Source organism: Ornithorhynchus anatinus, chromosome 1, assembly GCF_004115215.2.
Source record: "Ornithorhynchus anatinus isolate Pmale09 chromosome 1, mOrnAna1.pri.v4, whole genome shotgun sequence".
NCBI lineage: Eukaryota > Metazoa > Chordata > Mammalia > Monotremata > Ornithorhynchidae > Ornithorhynchus > Ornithorhynchus anatinus.
This window is the reverse complement of record NC_041728.1, coordinates 84,028,322-84,046,503: the sequence shown is the minus strand read 5'-3', so window position 1 is coordinate 84,046,503 and position 18,182 is coordinate 84,028,322. Positions and strand designations below refer to the sequence as shown.

At 41.4% G+C, this 18,182-nt stretch overlaps 1 protein-coding gene across 26 annotated transcripts in view; it reads right to left on the bottom strand.

Moving 5' to 3' along the window:
- The window catches only part of RIMS1 (regulating synaptic membrane exocytosis 1), a 531,371-nt gene that overhangs the window by 13,342 nt on the left and 499,847 nt on the right, over positions 1-18,182 (bottom strand). For all 26 annotated transcript variants that reach the window (XM_029064002.2, XM_029063826.2, XM_039912344.1 and 23 more), the window contains 2 exons: positions 10,450-10,591; positions 4,120-4,232 (listed from right to left, as the gene is read on the bottom strand). In XM_029064002.2, the coding sequence (XP_028919835.1) occupies positions 4,120-4,232; positions 10,450-10,591 (255 nt within the window). The remainder of the gene's footprint in view (positions 1-4,119; positions 4,233-10,449; positions 10,592-18,182) is intronic.

The window sequence follows — 18,182 nt, the reverse complement described above, 5'->3', positions numbered from 1 at the left end:
AGTGACTTGCCCAAAGTCACACATCTGACAAGCGGCTGAGCCGGCATTTGAACCCATGACCTCTGACTCCAGGGCCTGTGCTCTTTCCACTGAGCCACACTGCTTCTCTTATCCTTCTTATCAAATGCCGCAATTTTTAACAGCAAATTGTCTTATTTTGAACAAAAAGATATGTTCCTTTGAGTACCTCTCATGCTTTTCTCTGCTTTACTGGGCTTCCACAGTATTTCCTGTATCACTTTAGAAGTTTCCCTTTTCTAAAAGTGTACAAAACAAATAAGCTCTTAGACTGTTGATTCTGGCCAATTAGGGGCAGGGTGGACAGTGTAAGCCTGGCTTATTTCTGAGAAAGGGAAAATGAGAGACAGAGGCAGAGACAGAAAGACAGAGAGACAGAGTGACAGAGAAAGAGAGAAGATGTACTATAGGGATTTACTGAAAAAGCAGTGGAACAGGCATGAAGGACATTCACTGTTACTGGGCAAAAGCTGCAGAGAGGTTTGAGAATATGGTAAGAGCCCTGGAAGCAGGAACATTCAACCTCTTCAAACAGAAAGAGGCATCACCAAAGACCTTTAGTAAGGCCATCCAGAACCAGTAAGGTGCTCATGATTATATTCCGGAGTCACATCAATCAATATTCATCATCACTGTGTGTAGAGCACTGTATTAAGCACTTAGGAGAGTACAGTACATCAGAATTGGTGGACACATTCCCTGCCCACAATGAGTTTACATTCTAGAGGGGATCTAGAAGGCACAAAGACAAGAAGATATCCTGACCCAAAATAATCCCACGCTGGGGCTCAGAATAAGGTTTCCCTGCCTTAGTCTTTTCATTTAATCTCAACCCTCCAAATTATTCATTGACTACTTTGCAATTTGCCCAAAATAATGATCTATCTAAAATGCTAATTATTCCACATGAGAAATTCAATTCATTCATTCATTCAGTCGTAATTATTGAGCACTTACTATGTGCAGAGCACTGTACTAAGCGCTTAGAATATACAATTCGGCAACAGAGACAATCCCTGCCCAATAACAGGTTCACAGTCTAAATGGGGGAGACAGCAAAGTAAAACAGAACAAAACAAAACAAGTAGTCTGGAGTAGATATCATCGAGATAAATAGAATCATAGATATATACACATCATTTACAAAATAAATAAAGTAATAAATAATATATACAAATATGCATAGTGCTGTGGGGAGAGGAAGAGGGAAGAGCAGATGGAGGGAGAAGGGGCAATGGGAGGGGAGGAGGATCAGAGGAAAAGAGGGGGCTCAGTATGCGAAGGCCTCCAGGAGGAGGTGAGCTCTCAGTAGGGCTTTGAAGAGGGGAAGAGAGTTAGTTTGGTGCATGTGAGGAAGGAGGGCATTCCAGGACAATGGTAGGACGTGTGCCAGGGGTCAATGGTGGGACAGGCTTGAATGAGGGACCGTGAGGAGGTGAGTGGCAGAGGAGTGGAGTGTATGGGGTGGGCAGTAGAAAGAGAGAAGGGAGGTGAGATAGGAGGGGGCAAGGTGATGGAGAGCTCTGAAGCCAAGATTGAGGAGTTTTTGTTTCATGCGAAGGTTGACAGGCAACCAATGGAGTTTTTGAGGAGGGGAGTGACATGCCCAGAGCGTTTCTGTAGGAAGATGATCTGGGCAGCGGAATGAAGAATAGACTGGAGCAGGGAGATACAGGAAGAAGGTAGATCAGAGAGGAAGCTGACAAAATAATCCAGTTGGGATATGATGAGAGCTTGTACCAGCAAGGTAGCAGTTTGGATGGAGAGGAAAGGGCGGATCTAGGCGATATTGTCAAGGTGAGACCGGCAAGTCGGATTGGATGTGTGGGGTGAATGAGAGAGTAGAGACAAGGATGACACCAAGGTTGCGGGCCTGTGAGATGGGAAGGATGGTAGTGCCATCCACATTGAAAGGGAAGTCAGGGAGAGGACAGGGTTTGGGAGGGAAGATAAGGAGCTCAGTCATAGACATGTTGAGTTTTAGGTGGCGGTCAGACATCCAAGTGGAGATGTCCTGAAGGCAGGAGGAGATACGAGCCTGGAGGAAGGGGGAGAGAACGGGGAGGAGATGTAGATTTGACTGTCATCTGCGTAGAGATGACTGTTGAAGTCATGGAGCAAATGAGTTCACCAGGGAGTGACTATATATGGAGAACAGAAGAAGGCCAAAAACTGACCCTTGAGGAACCGCTATAGTTAGTGTATGGGAAGGAGAGGAGGAGCCCACAAAAGAGACTGAGAATGAACGGCCAGAGAGATAAGAGGAGAACCAGGAGAGGATGGAGTCCGTGAAGCCAAGGTGAGATAAAGTGTGGAGGAGAAGGGGAGGGTCGACAGTGTCAAAGGCAGCTGAGAGGCCAAGGAGTTGTAGGATAGAGTAGGAGTCATTGGATTTGGCAAGAAGGAGGTCATTTGAGAGGGCAGTTTCGGTGGAGTGGAGAGGACGGAAGCCAAACTGGAGGGGGTCCAGGAGAGTTGTAGTTAAGGCATACATGGCAGCCAGTGTAATAAATAATAATAATGTTGGTATTTGTTAAGCGCTTACTATGTGCCGAGCACTGTTCTAAGCGCTGGGGTAGATATAGGGTAATCAGGTTGTCCCACGTGAGGCTCACAGTCTTAATCCCCATTTTACAGATGAGGGAACTGAGGCACTGAGAAGTTAAGCGACTTGCCCAAAGTCACACAGATGACAGGTATAGATGACACATTATAGGAGTTTGGAAAGGAAGGGCAGGAGGGAGATAGGACGATAACTGGAAGGGGAAGTGAGGTCAAGAGAAGGTTTTTTTAGGATGGGGGAGACATGGACATGTTTGAAGTCAGAGGGGAAGTAGCCATAGGAGAGTGAGTGGTTAAAGATGGAAGTTAAGGAGGGGAGGAGGGAAGGGGAGATAGTTTTCATAAGGTGAGCAGGAATAGGGACTGAAGCAGACATGGAGGGGGTGGCACTTAAGAGGAGGGAGGAGATCCCCTCTGGTTATACTGCTGGGAAGGAAGGGAAAGTAGGGGAGAGAGTTGAGAGTGGGGTGATGGAGAAGGAGGGGTGACATTGGGGAGCTCAGACCTGATGGTGTTAATTTTCATAATGAAGTAGGTGGTCAGATCTTTGGGGGTGAGGAATGGAACGGGAAGGAACAGGGGGCCTGAGCAGAGAGTTAAAAATCTGGAATAATTGGAGGGGGTGATGGGCATGGGCGTCATTGAAGGAAGAAAAATAGTTTTGCCTGGCAGAGGAGAGGGCAGAGTTAAGGCAGTAAAGAATAAATTTAAAGTCAACAAGTTTGGCTTGGTGCTTAGACTTTCACCAGCAGTGCTCGGCAGCTTGAGTATAAGAGCGAAGGAGGCGGACAGAGGCAGAGATCCAGGGTTAGTGGAGCAAGAGTGACGGAGGGAAAGGGAAGCTAGCGAGTTTGAGTTGAGTAGAGAGGGTGGAGTTGAGAACAGTAATCTGATCATCAAGAGTGGGTAGAGAGGACAGAGAGGCAAAGTGGGGTGTTATGCTTTGGGAGAGATGGATGGGGTCAAGAGAGTGAAGGTCTCTGTGGGGGAGTAATAGAGATTTACATGGGGAGGGAATGTGAGAGAGGAGGCAGGTGAGAAGGTTATGGTCAGAGAGGGGATTTCAGAGTTGGTGAGGGTGGAGATAGTGCAGCAGTAGGAGATGATGAGATCGAGGGTGTGACCAAGTTGGTGAGTGGGCAAGGTGTGGTGGAGCAGGAGGTTGGCAGAGTTGAAGAGTGATAGAAGACGGGCGGCACAGGAGTCATGAGGTACATCCATGTGGATGTTGAAGTCTCTGAGGATCAGAGTGGACAGGGAGAAGGAGAGAAGGAGGGTGAGAAAGGGGTCAAGGTGGTTAAAGAAGTTGGAGGTGGGACCAGGGGGGCAGTAGATGACAGCTACAAGAATCTGGAGGGAGTGGTAGAGGCTAATAATATGGGCTTCAAAGGAGAGGAAGGAGAGGGAAGGGGGAGGGAGAATAGTACGGAAGCGGCATTGGGGTGCGAGAAGGAAGCCGACACCTCCTCCTTTCCCGTTGAGTCTGGGGGAGTGGGAGAAGGAGAGGCATCTGCTGGAGAGGGCAACAGAAGTTCTTACCCATAGCCGGGGTGGCTAGTGTTTGTCGGCCTACAAGCTGGGCTGGTCCAAGTCCATCGAGGAAGTCACTGAATTGGCTGTCAGCTCCCAACCGAACCCCAGGAAATATTAAACTAAAATGACAATGACATGGTAATCATTAGAACACACCTTCACCTTCTAAATATTTTTCTTGTGTTCCACATGGGCTGCAAATATATAGAAGAAATCCTAGCTGTTTTGAAAGATAATTTTAATGAACTCAATGTTCTGGATATACACCAACACAACGATAGCTACATTAAACATCTTTCTACTCAAGTCATCATGTATAAGCTAATGTAAGCCACTGCTCACTGCACACCTTTCATAATTATTAATTTGTTACAATTAAACTATACAAAAGCACTTACAAAAATCAATGTGTGGTTATCTCAGAGCTAAGTGGTGGGCTCATTATTTTGTATGGATATTTCCTGATATTAATCTCAAAAGTTTTATTTCTCCTTTTGAATGTAGTTGAACCCATTTTAGAAAAGAGAATTAAGGTGGAGAAAGTATCCCTATTTGTCCTTGGAGGGCAGACCTCACACACATCATACACCTCCATTTTCTCTAAATCCCCGACATGGAGAGCTGACATTTAATTTGTCCTCATGGCTGTTCTGTCAGAGTTATTTTCTAAAGTTGAAAACTAGCTCTGAAAGCTATTTTAAAATATTTAAACATGATTGGGCCTTCAGAGAACTTCAAAAGAGCCAACAGCTCTAGATATTGATGTGTTTGCCTTCCAACTCTGCTGTCACTATGGTTTGTTTGATCATTATTTTAACAATTTCCTGCAGGTTTGTTTTAATATGAGCTATGGTTCCTAAAAAAAAAAAAGAATCTAAACAGACTTTGAGACTTTCAAACATCACATTATACAACTCTTCATCAAGAACACAGAATTGTTGGGAAAAATATACCCATCACTCTCAAAGTATACTGATCTCTACTCTTGGCAGACACCTGGCTCGGCTCATGCCTGCCAAATAACTTTGGGAGCCACCATTTATATAAATGGGGGAAAAATCTACTAAGAAAATGTTAATCAATGGCATTTATGGAGGGCTTATTATGTGGGGAGCAATCAATCAATAAATCAGAGGTATTCATTGAGCACTTATTATATGCAAAGCACTGTATTAAGCATTTGGGAGAGTACAATACATCATAATTAGCGGACACGCTCCCTATGAATAATGACCTTACAGTCTAGAGGACTCTGTGAATAACCAAATTGCTACTTGTGAAAGAAAAAGGAAAAGCACCAGAGAAGATGGAAAAAGTAGTTATGAATATCAACTTGGTGTGAATGGGGTGATCTCTGATAAACAAACAGCACAGCTAACAACTAAAAGACTAATTCCCAGGCCACTGGCCAAATGAGAACAATAATATATAACCTGAAGATTTCCCAAGCACTCAGAAAAGTGACCGTACTTTGAACTAGAGTAATAGGAACATGTCTTTGGGAATAAACAAACAAACAAACAAAAAAAACTAGAGAGGGGCTTGTAAGGAGACCCCTTAAATTGTCACCCATTGCTAGATTTTTCTTTTCTCACTCAACATACTAAAACACTGTATAGAGAAATAATGATAGCATGGAAAACTCTCTTCTTTTGTAACATTTCCAGGGGTTCTCAGCCCTAAATCTCAGCCAAAAGAAAAACCCAGGGTCACTATTGGAATTCTCAGAGCCAGATAGACTCCACTGGATCCTAAAGCCCTCCACACCTTTCCCTGCTAGGACTGGCAGATTTGGAAATTCCAGACTAGTGAACTCCAAATCCCTGGATCATCATCATCACCCCACCAACTCTGACCTCAAGTCAAGGAATCATTGTAAAAGCAATGGATAATTTTGGAACTAGTCTACCATTCCCCTACCAGGGCTGACTCAGGAAGCTTACAGAAAAAAGGTTCCAACCTCTTCCCTCATTTTCTCAGGACTATGGATCTCTCCTGGCACTTGGACTTTCTCAGCCCTACTGCTGGCAGTCTCTAAGATCAGAGATCTCAAAAACTTTAATAATCTTCTTGTAAGTACTAATGACATGTTGATTAGGCAAAAACAGATTTCCAATCCAAACTGTCTTTCCCTAGGGAAGCAGCGTGGCTCAGTGGAAAGAGCCCGGGCTTGGGAACCAGAGGTCATGGGTTCATATCCCAGCTCTGCCACTTGTCAGCTGTGTGACTGTGGGCAAGTCACTTAACTTCTCCATGCCTCAGTTCCCTCATCTGTAAAATGGGGATTAAGACTGTGAGCCTCATGTGGGACAACCTGATTACCCTGTATCTACCCCAGTGCTTAGAACAGTGCTCTGCACAAAGTAAGTGCTTAACAAATACCAACATTATTATTATTATTAAAGGTCCTTTGTTTCTTTCCCCTCTTCTCTAGAGGCATCCCAGGTTCCAGTCTCACCCTTTCTGAGTCCTGTGGAAGCTAGGGAGACTGTGCCATTTCTTCCCATCAGGGGCAGGAACCTCACTTGACTGAGTCCAACATCTGGAATGCTAAATTTCTGGGTATCCTAACCCTCTGGGATCACATCTTCTAGCTCTCCCTGTACCTTGTGTCATTCCAGGATCACAGATCTGAGTCTTCCCTGTGTCCTGACCTCCCAGGGTCATGGCTCAGAGTTCCCTCTGATTGACTTGGTGTCATAATTGATACCATATAAGGGTATTTGTAGCTGTTCAACTGAACTTATTACAGGAAGAAGCCATTAGGAGTACATCTACTGGGTTCCCATTCCATTTTTTGAAGTTGGAGGCTATTAGTGTGATCGCACATTGGTATTTTCTTTCTTCCCATCAGACTATGGACATCAAGCAAATTCAATAACAAATTTTGAATGGGATGAGAGAATTAAGAAAAAAAATAAGTTTTTAATAAATGGCATTTACTGAATGCTTACTGTTTGTAGAGCACTGTGCTAAATCCTTGGTGTGTATATGATACAATCAGATGGAAGATTACAATCTAAAGATGATTGTAAAATCATCTTAAAGATTCATCTAAAGATGAATCCCCATTTTACAGAAAAATAAATTATGGCCCAGATGACTTTCTCAAGGTCACAGAGCATTCAAGTGGCAGACCTAGGATTAGAATTCAGGTCTCCTGATGCCCCATCCCGAGTTCTTTCCAGTAGGCCACATTGCTGCTTCTATAAAGCAAAAAACAAAACCTTCCCTTTGCTCATGCAGTGGCAGCATTTTTCATGTGAGCCATGTACTTAAGGGCATTTATTTAATGATGCAGATGATAATGACTGGAAATTGGATTTCAACACACATTAAATACAGATTCATTTACATTATATTCCACCAGCTTTCCAGCCAGAATATTAAAGCTTTGGGCAATGTAAGTGCTTAGAAAATTACAAGTATTACTAACTTGCATTAATAAAACCATTTTCCTTAATATATTCAGAACATTAAATCTATCATTATTTTTTTTCAAGTAAAAAACATTTGCAGTATTAATGAAACGTAGGTATGAACTATGGGCAACTGTGAACACTGAAAAAAATACAGTTGGATCTCCTAAATTCTCCTTGCCATTTTTGAATGTAGATGCATTTGAATTTCTGTGAAATTCACTTCCCATAGGAATTTTTTCACTTGATACCCAACATTTGGTTTCGTGGTAGCTAGAATGCTTTGATAAGAGATTGGCTCCTCCTGCAATGATACAAAAACTCAATTCATGAGTCTGTGAAGGTGCTGGGAGAAGATCAGTTTTGTGATATTCACTGTCTTCCTAACAGCTTCTAGAATTTTGGGAGTTAATTAAAATAGGTGATTTAATATTTGGCTGCGCACATGGTATATGCTGGTAACCCAGGGCAGTCTTTACAGCTTTCAAGGGGACTAAATCCTACATAAATTCCAGGTATAGACTTGAGTAGAAACCTTTGGTATGGAGGTTATTTGTTCTATATTTAGTTGATTTGAGAGCACAGACATCTTCTATGTCTATTGTACTCTCTTATTCATCCAGTAGTATTTATTGAGCACTTACTATGTGCAGAGCACTGTACTAAGCACTTGGAATGAACAATTCGGCAACAGATAGAGACAATCCCTGCCCATTGACGGGATTACAGTCTAATCGGGGGAGACAGATGGACAAAAACAAGACAACTTAATCGCAATAAATAGAATCAAGAGGAAGTACACCTCTTATGAGCAAAGCACTACCTTAACAGGCCATCAATATATGCTACTGATAAGATGATTTGACCTCCCTATTTAACTCTTATAATGGGTGTATATATGTGTGTGTGTGTAGATGTGTGAGCGGGTGTGAGTATATGTGCGTGTATCTACACATTGTAATTTCTGTTTCCAATTCTAAACTTCTAAATGCTTATCCTTTCCTCCTGTTCACTCCAACTCATCCTCTCACTACTGAAACAAAGTTGCTGGTTCTTTTTTCCCATTGATTGAAGGGATATGAAAATAGGTCCTTTCATAGTGTATTTTCTAGCTTCTTGCTGTGGACTAAAGGGCGATGCTTCTAGAAATCAGAATGCTTCATTTCTAAACAAATAGGTCTGACCTAAACTGGGAATGAACTTTCACTATAACTGGCTTAGAATCAGAGGAAATCCAGCTTTAAACATGAGGCAGTTGACCTCTTAAATAATAGTAAACTTACATAGAAAGAGGCATTCCTTCTCCAAAGAATCCTCAAAAATTTTCAGTTGTAACCATCTCACTCAGCACTACAGTGCAGTCACGTCAAGAACAAAGCATAATAACATTTAAAATTTCATAACATTCAAGAATATTAAGAAGTATCATGGCCTACTGTAAAGAGCACAGGACTGGAAGTCCATAGACTGGGGTTCTAATCCTGGCTCTGCCACTTGCCCGCTATGTGACCTTGGGCAAGTCATTTGACTTCTCTGTGCATGGGTTTCCTCAACTTTAAAATGGTGATAAAATACCTGTTCAACTTTTCCCTTAGCCTGAGCCCCTAGTAGGGCATTCTGATTCTTAGAATGCAAGCTCCCCAAGGGATGGGCACCATGTCTAATTCCTACATGTGTATCCTTTCCCAGAGTTTAGGACAGTTCTTGGCACAGAGTAAAAACTATATACCATAATCATCATTTTTATTATGACAAACTATAAGAATTTAGGTGAGAAAAAGAGATTCCTTTATTGTATGAAAAAAGCAGGTCACACCAAATTTTCTAGCAAAGAGTAGTGTGCACTATAAGAAAATCCATAAACTGGAAGAAAATGAATGATGTTGTTTTTTCTTGAACTGATAAAGTGCTGAATAATCTGGATTAATATCTAAAAGGCAGACTTTTCAACTACTTCCTTTCATTAGTCTCCTCATTAATTCACACACTTATAAATGAACTTCACCATCCATGTGTCTTCTTCAAAAATTGAAGAACAATATACATAACAATATTAGAGTATTATGAATATATTATTATAATTATATATATGGAAAAAGAGAGAGAATGAGTGAAAGAGAGAGTGTAAACTCTCTAGACTGTAAGCTCATTATGGGCAGGAAATGTGTCTACCAACTCTGTTGCATTATACTATCCCAAGCATTCAATAAATACCATTGATTGATTGATTGATATATATTCCTGAAGGATGGCTTAAAAATTGCACAGACCTGGAGGTGAAGGCCTAGTGTGAATATTCTCAAGTCAGCCAGAATTCTGATGAATTCTGTAAGCTTGGATTAGTTCAGTAACTTACCAAATATACCTATACCTTGGGCTGAGGATTGAATTAGGTCATAATATCTGGGGGCTATTTAGTGTGAGTTCAAATCACTGTTAGCCTATCTATGGTTAGAAAGCTGTTATCCAAGCAGTGTGACTTAGTGGAAAGAGCATGGGCTTGGGAGTCAGAGGTCATGGGTTCTAATCCTGGCCCCACCACTTAACTGTGTGACTTTGGGCAACTCACTTAACTTCTCTGTGCCTCAGCTACCTCATCTGTAAAATGGAGATTGAGAATATGAGCCCACATGGGACAACCACATGGGATGACCTTGTATCTACCCCTGCACTTGTAAGTGCTTGGCACTTGTAAGCACTTAACAGATACTATTATTATTATTACTATTATTATTATGCCAGTCAAACCTGATTTAATGCCTTGCAATTGTTCACTTGAAATTATTCACTTAGAACACCAAGACAAGGTCATAGTCTAAAATAAGATACAATTCTAGACTAAAAAAATAAATCAACCAGAAGTTCTCTTCTACAATATTAACATCTTGGCAATCACAAAATACCAGTGTGCACTTACTTTCCCTCAGAGCTGTAACTGTTTATGCTGCCATCAGTGGACTCTCGACTTGGCTGCCGTACCATCCGACTCCTCATTTCTGCTGCCATTCCTGTTTCTGTGCTTCTTTGTATGGTACTTTTCAATTTCTTGTGGCCAGATTCTGCAAGAAGAAGATAGAGAAAAGATGATTATAGATTCCACTCAGGATTTGGTGTCTTCATCCTAATTGTTCCCGCAAAAGTAAATATGGGTAAATAAACAGATGCTAGGAGGTCATTACAGTTTTGAAATATAACCTTTCTCAGCCAAACCTGACACTGAGCCTGAAAACAAATTGTTTCAAAGTCATATTCTGGATGCCAACAAAGTCCAGTGGCAAAAGGCTTTGGTGCTAACTTAAATCAGAAAAGATACCACATTTTCTCCATTAGTTTACGGGAGAGTTGCTTTACCCCAGAGCTTAAGAAAAGATCCTATGGGACTTCAAATAAATATCAGCCCATAAAAGGAACAGGTAAGAAAAATACATTAAGCACCTCCCCAGCCCCTCCCCCCCCAAAAAAAACCACTTGCATTTCCTCATATGCTATTCTTCCAAATGAAAGGAAAACATTTAAAGAGACCAATGAATTGTCCACAACAAAATTAGTCATTCTGGTGACAAACGTTCAGGAGACGTTTGTGGGCCCAGTTGAAGGACAATAAAATTCCTCCTCCATACAATGTTTAGAATGGAGAGAAATTCTTTAGATTACTACAAAGGTACATATGCCCTGAAAAAATGAAATGATAATGAGGATATCCCTAACAGTCATAAATGGCATCACATATTTTTCTGTTCCTCTAAACTCATTCCTTTCTATTTTTGTTTAGTACACTAGTAAAAGAATATGTTTGTATACAAATATAAATTCTTAAATATATATAAGGAAGAAAATATTCATATTTGAAGAATACACAACTGTCAGGGAAGTTCACCTATGAGCACCAATGCAAGACTCACAATTCCAGCATACTGTTCCCATAAAAAGGCAGCCCTTTATTGTGTTGTGACACTTAATGTTTGCTCTACTTTGCCATTTTTCTCCTTCCTTATGAAACCTCTGCTCCTCAACGGCAGGATCATATCTACCAGCTCGACTGTACTCTTTCAAGGGCTTATTACAGAGCACAGCACAGAGTTAGCACTCAATAAATACTGACGATTAATCAGAGAGCCACTTCTTTCTTGGTGGCAGTGTGCCAAACTGATCTATTCTCAGCAATGACTGCCAGTCTTCAGCTGAGATACAGCATTGTCTGAGGCTTTGCTTTCCCGTGTCCATAAAATGCTTACTCTGCTCTCCTTGCTTTCAGTTTCTCAATTTCATCTTTTCATACAGCAGTGATTTGGGTATCCTGCTGCAATTCTTTCTCTTCTCATTTCCCACATGGTGTAGTTGCATTAAGATCCTCATAGTTTCAAAGGTAGAAAACTGACTACATTCCAGAACTTCATTGTTCATGATCCTATCTTGATGTGGATCATGGACCATTAGTGATGCTGATGGAGCTACTCAAGGAGCTGGAGATGGTATCCTGCATGGCGTCCATTTCTTGTAGCTAAAAAGATTGCACAGTATGCTACAGCCCTGTAGAGTTTTAGTATGATGTCCTCTGATATTCTCTGTTGATATTCTTGATATCCTTGGTATCCTCTGTTTCACAGCCTTCCAGTGGATGTGCTGGCCTTAATGATTCTGTTCTCTACATCCTTGTTTATCTTTGAATCGTTGGTTAGTATACTGTTTAGGTAGCAGAATTCTGTCACAGCTTTTAGCTGTCTGTGGCCAATATGAATTTTTGGTTGTGTCAAAGTATTTAATAATAATAATGATGGTATTTAAGTGCTTACTATGTGCGAAGCACTGTTCTAAGTGCTGGGGGGGATAGGTTGTCCCCACATGGGGCTCACAGTCTCAATCCCCATTTTACAGATGAGGTAACTAAGGACAGAGAAGTTAAGTGAGTTGCCCAAAGTCACACAGCTGACAAGTGGCAGAGCCAGGATTATAACCCATGTCCTCTAACTCACAAGCCTGGGCTCTTTTCATTGAGCCACACTGCTTCTCTACTGCTGCCTTACATACCATTCATTTATCCTCACAACATCCCTATGAATTAGGAAACATTTTTTATTGATTTTCATAATCATTTAAAAATTATTATTCAGTATCAAACCCTCACACAGACTACAACAAAGCTTGTCTAGGTACACAAATGCAGTACATTCCTGTTTAAGATGAAGAAATTGACTCACAGGAAGACTGCTGTTTGGAGATACTAACCTTTGTCATATACTACATTAGAAAATAAAGAAACAGTTCTCACCTTACATTAATCAAGCATTTACTTGTATATATTGAGAACTTAATCTGTGCAGACCAGTGCATTAAGTGCTTTAAAGAAAATAATGGAGTAAACATCATCATTACTTTCAAGGAATTTACATTCTATCAGAGAAAGCAGATATTGAAATAAATTACAGGTAGGGGAAGCAGTAAGTATAAAGATACACACAATGGTAGGGGTGGGGTGAGTGTTTAAATGCTTAGGATAGATGGACTCAAGGATATAGGTGATGCAGTAGAGAGGTAAAATCGAGCGGTAGATAAGTTAATCATGTAAGACTTATGAAGGAGATATGACTTTAGTAGGACTTTAAAGATGCGGAACATAGTCCTCTGTGAGAGGTGAGGGAAGAGTTCCAGGCAGAAAGATAGTTGTGGGCAGTCTCCCAAGTACTTAGCATAGTGTTCTGCATATAGTAAATGCAATCCATACAATTGATTGATTTATTAAAAAGAAGTACATGAGCAAGGAGTCACTGGATAGAGAGAATGAGAGAGAAAAGCACGGTAAATTTGTATTAAGTGAGCAAGGTGTGCAGGCTAGGTTGTAATCATAGAGGAGTAAGTATAGACTGTGAGCTTCTTGTGGGCATGAAACATGTCTACCAACTTTCTCAATTAATTGCTCAGTACAGTGCTCTGCAAACAGTAAGTTCTCAATAAATATCACTGATTAATAAACATCATAGACTGATAAGTAGTGTGATGAGAGTTGAATGAGAGCCAATTGTGAGGAGTTTCTGCTTGAAGTGTCTGGGTTACTTTCCACTTCTGTTTCCTTTGGTTCGTTATTTGTCTTTTCTTACTTTAGACTGAAAATATCTTGAATTGCAGGAACCAAATCTTCTGAATGCTGCTCAATTCACTTTGGGTGCTATTAAATCTTAAATCATGCTTGACAAACATAATGAGGTCACACACAAGTTTTTTTTAAAGAATTTATGAATGATAATAATAATTGTAGTATTTGTTAAGTGCTTACTATATGCCAAGCACTGTACTGATGCTGGGGTATACACAAGATAACCAGATTGGACACAGTCCCTATCCCAGATGGATTCACAGGTTTAGTAGGAGGGAGAAAGGTATTTTATCCATGTTTTATAGGAAACTGAGGAAAAGAGAAATTAAGTGACTTGACCAAGGTCACATAGAAGGCAAGTGGCAGAGCTCAGATCTTCTGATTCCCAGGCCCATGCTCTTTCCACTAGGCCATGATGATGTTAATAAAAACACTAAAGGAATGAACAGGATTCTAAACTAGTATAAATCAGCTTGATTTTAGAGGACCAGACTTTTGAAAGCACAAAATGGGATAAGGTGGAGGGCAGGATTGAAAAATCAGGAAAGACAAGAAGATAAATAGCCAGAATGGAGTGATGGAAAAAAAAACCCAAACAACGCAGCCAGAGAAAGAGAGGTTAGGAACTGAGGAAAGGAATACAGAGGTCGGAGTGGGTGAAAGAAGATTAGGTAATGGATAGGGAAGGACAGGAAGAACAGAAGGGAGAACAGTAGATGGGCTAAGGACATACTTGGAGAAACACATAGAGACACAGATTTACAAAGACTTACACAGACAGATACAAACAGAAATTTTCCTGCTGCCACCCACAATAGCAGAGCAGCGCTTCCATCAACGGGCAGCACTGGTGACAACATCTCATATTTTTGTTGTTGTTGCTTTCTTTTATGGTATTTGTTAAGCACTTACTATGTGCCAGGCACTCTTCTAAGCTCTGGGGTACATACATGATAGGTTGGACACAGTCCCTGTCTCACATGGGGTTCACAGGTCTTAATCCCCATTTTACAGAAGAGGTAACTGAGGCACAGAGAAGTGAAGTGACTTGCCCAACTTCACACAGCAGACAAGTCGCAGTGTCGAGAGGAACCCAAGTCCTTCAGATTTCCAGGTCTTTGCTCTATCCACTAGGCCGTGCTGGTACCTCATTGTGCCTGAATTGTCAATTCTAAATCACAGATAAAAGTTTCTCATGTGGCCAGATAATATAATGGTAACTGTGATATTTGTTAGGTGCTTTCTATGAGCCAAGCACTATACTAAGCACTGGGACAGAGGCAAGATAATCAGGTTGGACAGTTTCTGCCCCTCAAGGAGCTCACAGTTTAAGAGAACGGTGAAACTCCAGTCACAGTGGTGGCAGTGATGGTGATGGAAACAGCAGCAGCAGAGGGTTGCCACTGGGGAAGAAGAAGCCTCTGCATCACCTTGAGAAGGAAGCAGCAGCTTCAGCCACCAGAACCCCAGCTGAGAGGTATTCCCCCGCCAACTCAGCATAAAGCAGGACCAGTATGAATTATTCCTCGGGACCTTCAGTTGGCAGGATGGAACTCCAAAGTACCTAATTCCTACCTCACCTAACCTCCTACCTCACTTTGCTGCAGACTGCATGCTTCGCTTCTCCAGTGCCAACTTTCTCACGGTTCCTCAATCTTGCCTGTCTTGCCACTGACCCTTAGCCTATGTCCTGCCTCTGGCCTAGTATGCCTTCCGTCCTCAAATCCGACAATTACTCTCCCCTTCTTCAAAGACTTATTGAGGGCCCATCTCCTCCAAGAGGCCTTCCCAACCTAAACCCCCTTTTCATTCATTCAATCGTATTTATTGAGCACTTACTATGTGCAGAGCACTTTCTTCTTCTCACTCCCTCTGCATTGCCCTGACTTGCTCCCTTTGTTCTTCCCCCCTCACAGCCCCACAGCCCTTATGTACATATCTGTAATGTATTTATTTGTATTGATGTCTGTCTTCCCAGCTCTAGATTGTAAGCTCATTGTGGGCAGGGAATGTGTCTGCATATTTTTGCATTGTACTCTGCAGAACTCTGCACAGTGCTCTGCACACAGTAAGCACTCAATACACATGATTGAATGAGTGAATTAATGAATAACTTGTCTGCCTAATATGAGACATTTGGTTCCCTTTGTTTGGGCAGGTCCTTCTGGGCAGGGTACATGTCCACCAACTCTGTTGTATTGGTACTTTCCCAAGAGCTTAGTACAGGACTCTGCACACAGTAAGCGCTCAATAAACACTATGGATTGATGGATTGATTTGGTTGTATTATGTCTAGACTCTAGGTTGTAAGCTTGTTATGGGCTGGGAACATATCTACTAAATCTGTTATACAGTACAATGCTCTGCACACAGTAAGCACTCATTAAATATGATTGATTGATCAGTGTTAAGTTGATCAATGCTTGATTATTCAGCTGACAATTGAGCAACAAAACAACACAAGGAAACTTTATCTTGGAAACACCCTAAATATAATTTCCTTCTTCATGTGTATGTACATTCTATACATACTTGTGTACATCACATATACATATAAAAACAAATGTATTTCCATTATTTATATGAACAGTCATATAGTAAAGAAACAATAAAGGCCAACACCTCCAAATTTAAAAACAGACTGAGTCCCATGTGATATAAGGATTGGGTCTGATCTGCTATATTGTATCTACCTTAGTGCTTAGTACAGTGTTTGGCACATAGTCAGCGCTTAACAAGTGCCACAATTGTTATTATTATCATACCATGAAATCCCACTATATTTATATATATGTCTTTTAGAGCATTTTTGGGTAAACCTACTTGACTAATGAAGGGACATGTAAGATGTGGGGTTAAAAAATGTAAACACAGTCCGGTATGTATAATGCTGAGCTAGTATCAGACATCTCTTTATGATATTCGTGTATGTGTATTTGGATTTCCATAGGACTTTCACTGTAGGGATATTACAAGTTCTTAGGCCAGCCTGGTGACAGTTTGGATGGAAAAAGGGATGCATTCTGGAGATGTGAATAATGAACAAGGATTTGTTGAGTGACAGAATATGTGAGTTGAAGAGAGCTGTGTCTAGGATAATGCCGAGGTTGACGGCTTATGGTAAAAGGAGGCTTTGGGTATTGTCAGCAGTGATAGGAAAGTCATGTAGAGGAAAGGGTGTGGGTGAAAAAAATGAGGATTTCTGGATCATGGCTGCTTCTCAACAACTTGGATTTACTGTGGATTGACCTGATGTTACAAACATTTCCGGATTCCGAACTAGTAAAGAACTTAAAGCAGACCATTGCGATTTACTTAGTCAAAGCCTTTGTGAGATGAATTCAGACCTTGTCTAGATCCTGGTTCTACTCTCTACATTTCTCTTGCAGCTGTCATGGCCTTTCAGGAAGTATTTTTTTCCATTACTTCAGCATTATTCTGACTAGAAACCCCAAGCTGCAGCCAGAAGAGATATCCTTTATCACATAATAATAATAGTGGAATTTGTTAAGCACTTACTATGTGCAAAGCACTGTTCTAAGCACTGGGGGGACACAAGGTGATTAGGTTGTCTCATGTGGGGCTCACAGTTTTAATCCCCATTTTACAGATGAGGAAACTGAGGCAGAGAGAAGTTAGGTGACTTGCCCAAAGTCACACAGCTGGCAAGCAGCAGAGCCGGGATTAGAATCCATGACCTCTGACTCCCAAGCCCAGGCTCTTTTCCACTGAGCCACACTGCATGATTGCCTTTCCCCATGTACATCTTTGAATACCTGGAGCATTTCTTCCACACTGTGCACAGAAGATTGTAAGCCTTATGATGCGTTTGTATTCACCATACTTGTACACTCTGCAGGAATGTCAACTGGACTCGTGTTTTTCCATCTGAAGCTTGCTTTATGGTCTTAACTATGTCTCACAAGATTGGCAGAAATAATGAGATGGTGAATTGTGAGCTACTGGAGACTGTTGCAACACAATGAAAACATCATTCAAGTGTTCGACCTACCCATACAATCAACAAATGACATTTATTTACTACTACTAATAATAATAAGAGTGGTGTTTGTTAAGCGCTTACTATGTACCAGGCACTGTATTAAGTGCAGGGCTAGATACAAGTTTATCAGGTTGGACACAGTGCCTGTCCCACATGGGGCTCACAGTCTCAATCTCCATTTTACAGATGAGGTAACTGAGTCACAGAGAAACAAAGTAACTTGCCCAAGGTCATATAAAAGGCAGGATTAGAACCCATGACTTTTTGACTCATAGGCCTGTGTGCTATCCACTGTGTCATGCTGCCTACTGTGTACAGAGTATCGTACTAAGCTTCCGTGAGAGTACAGTAACTAATTCTCTTCCCCTCTTCAAAACCCTACTTAAAGCTCACCTCCTCCAAGAGGCCTTCCCAGACCAAGCTCCCCTTTCCCCTCTGCTCCCTCTACCTCTCCCTTCACCTCTCCACAGCTAAACCCTCTTCTCCCCCTTTTCCCTCTGCTCCTCCCCCTCTCCCGACCCATTCCCTCAGCACTGTACTCGTCCGCTCAACTGTA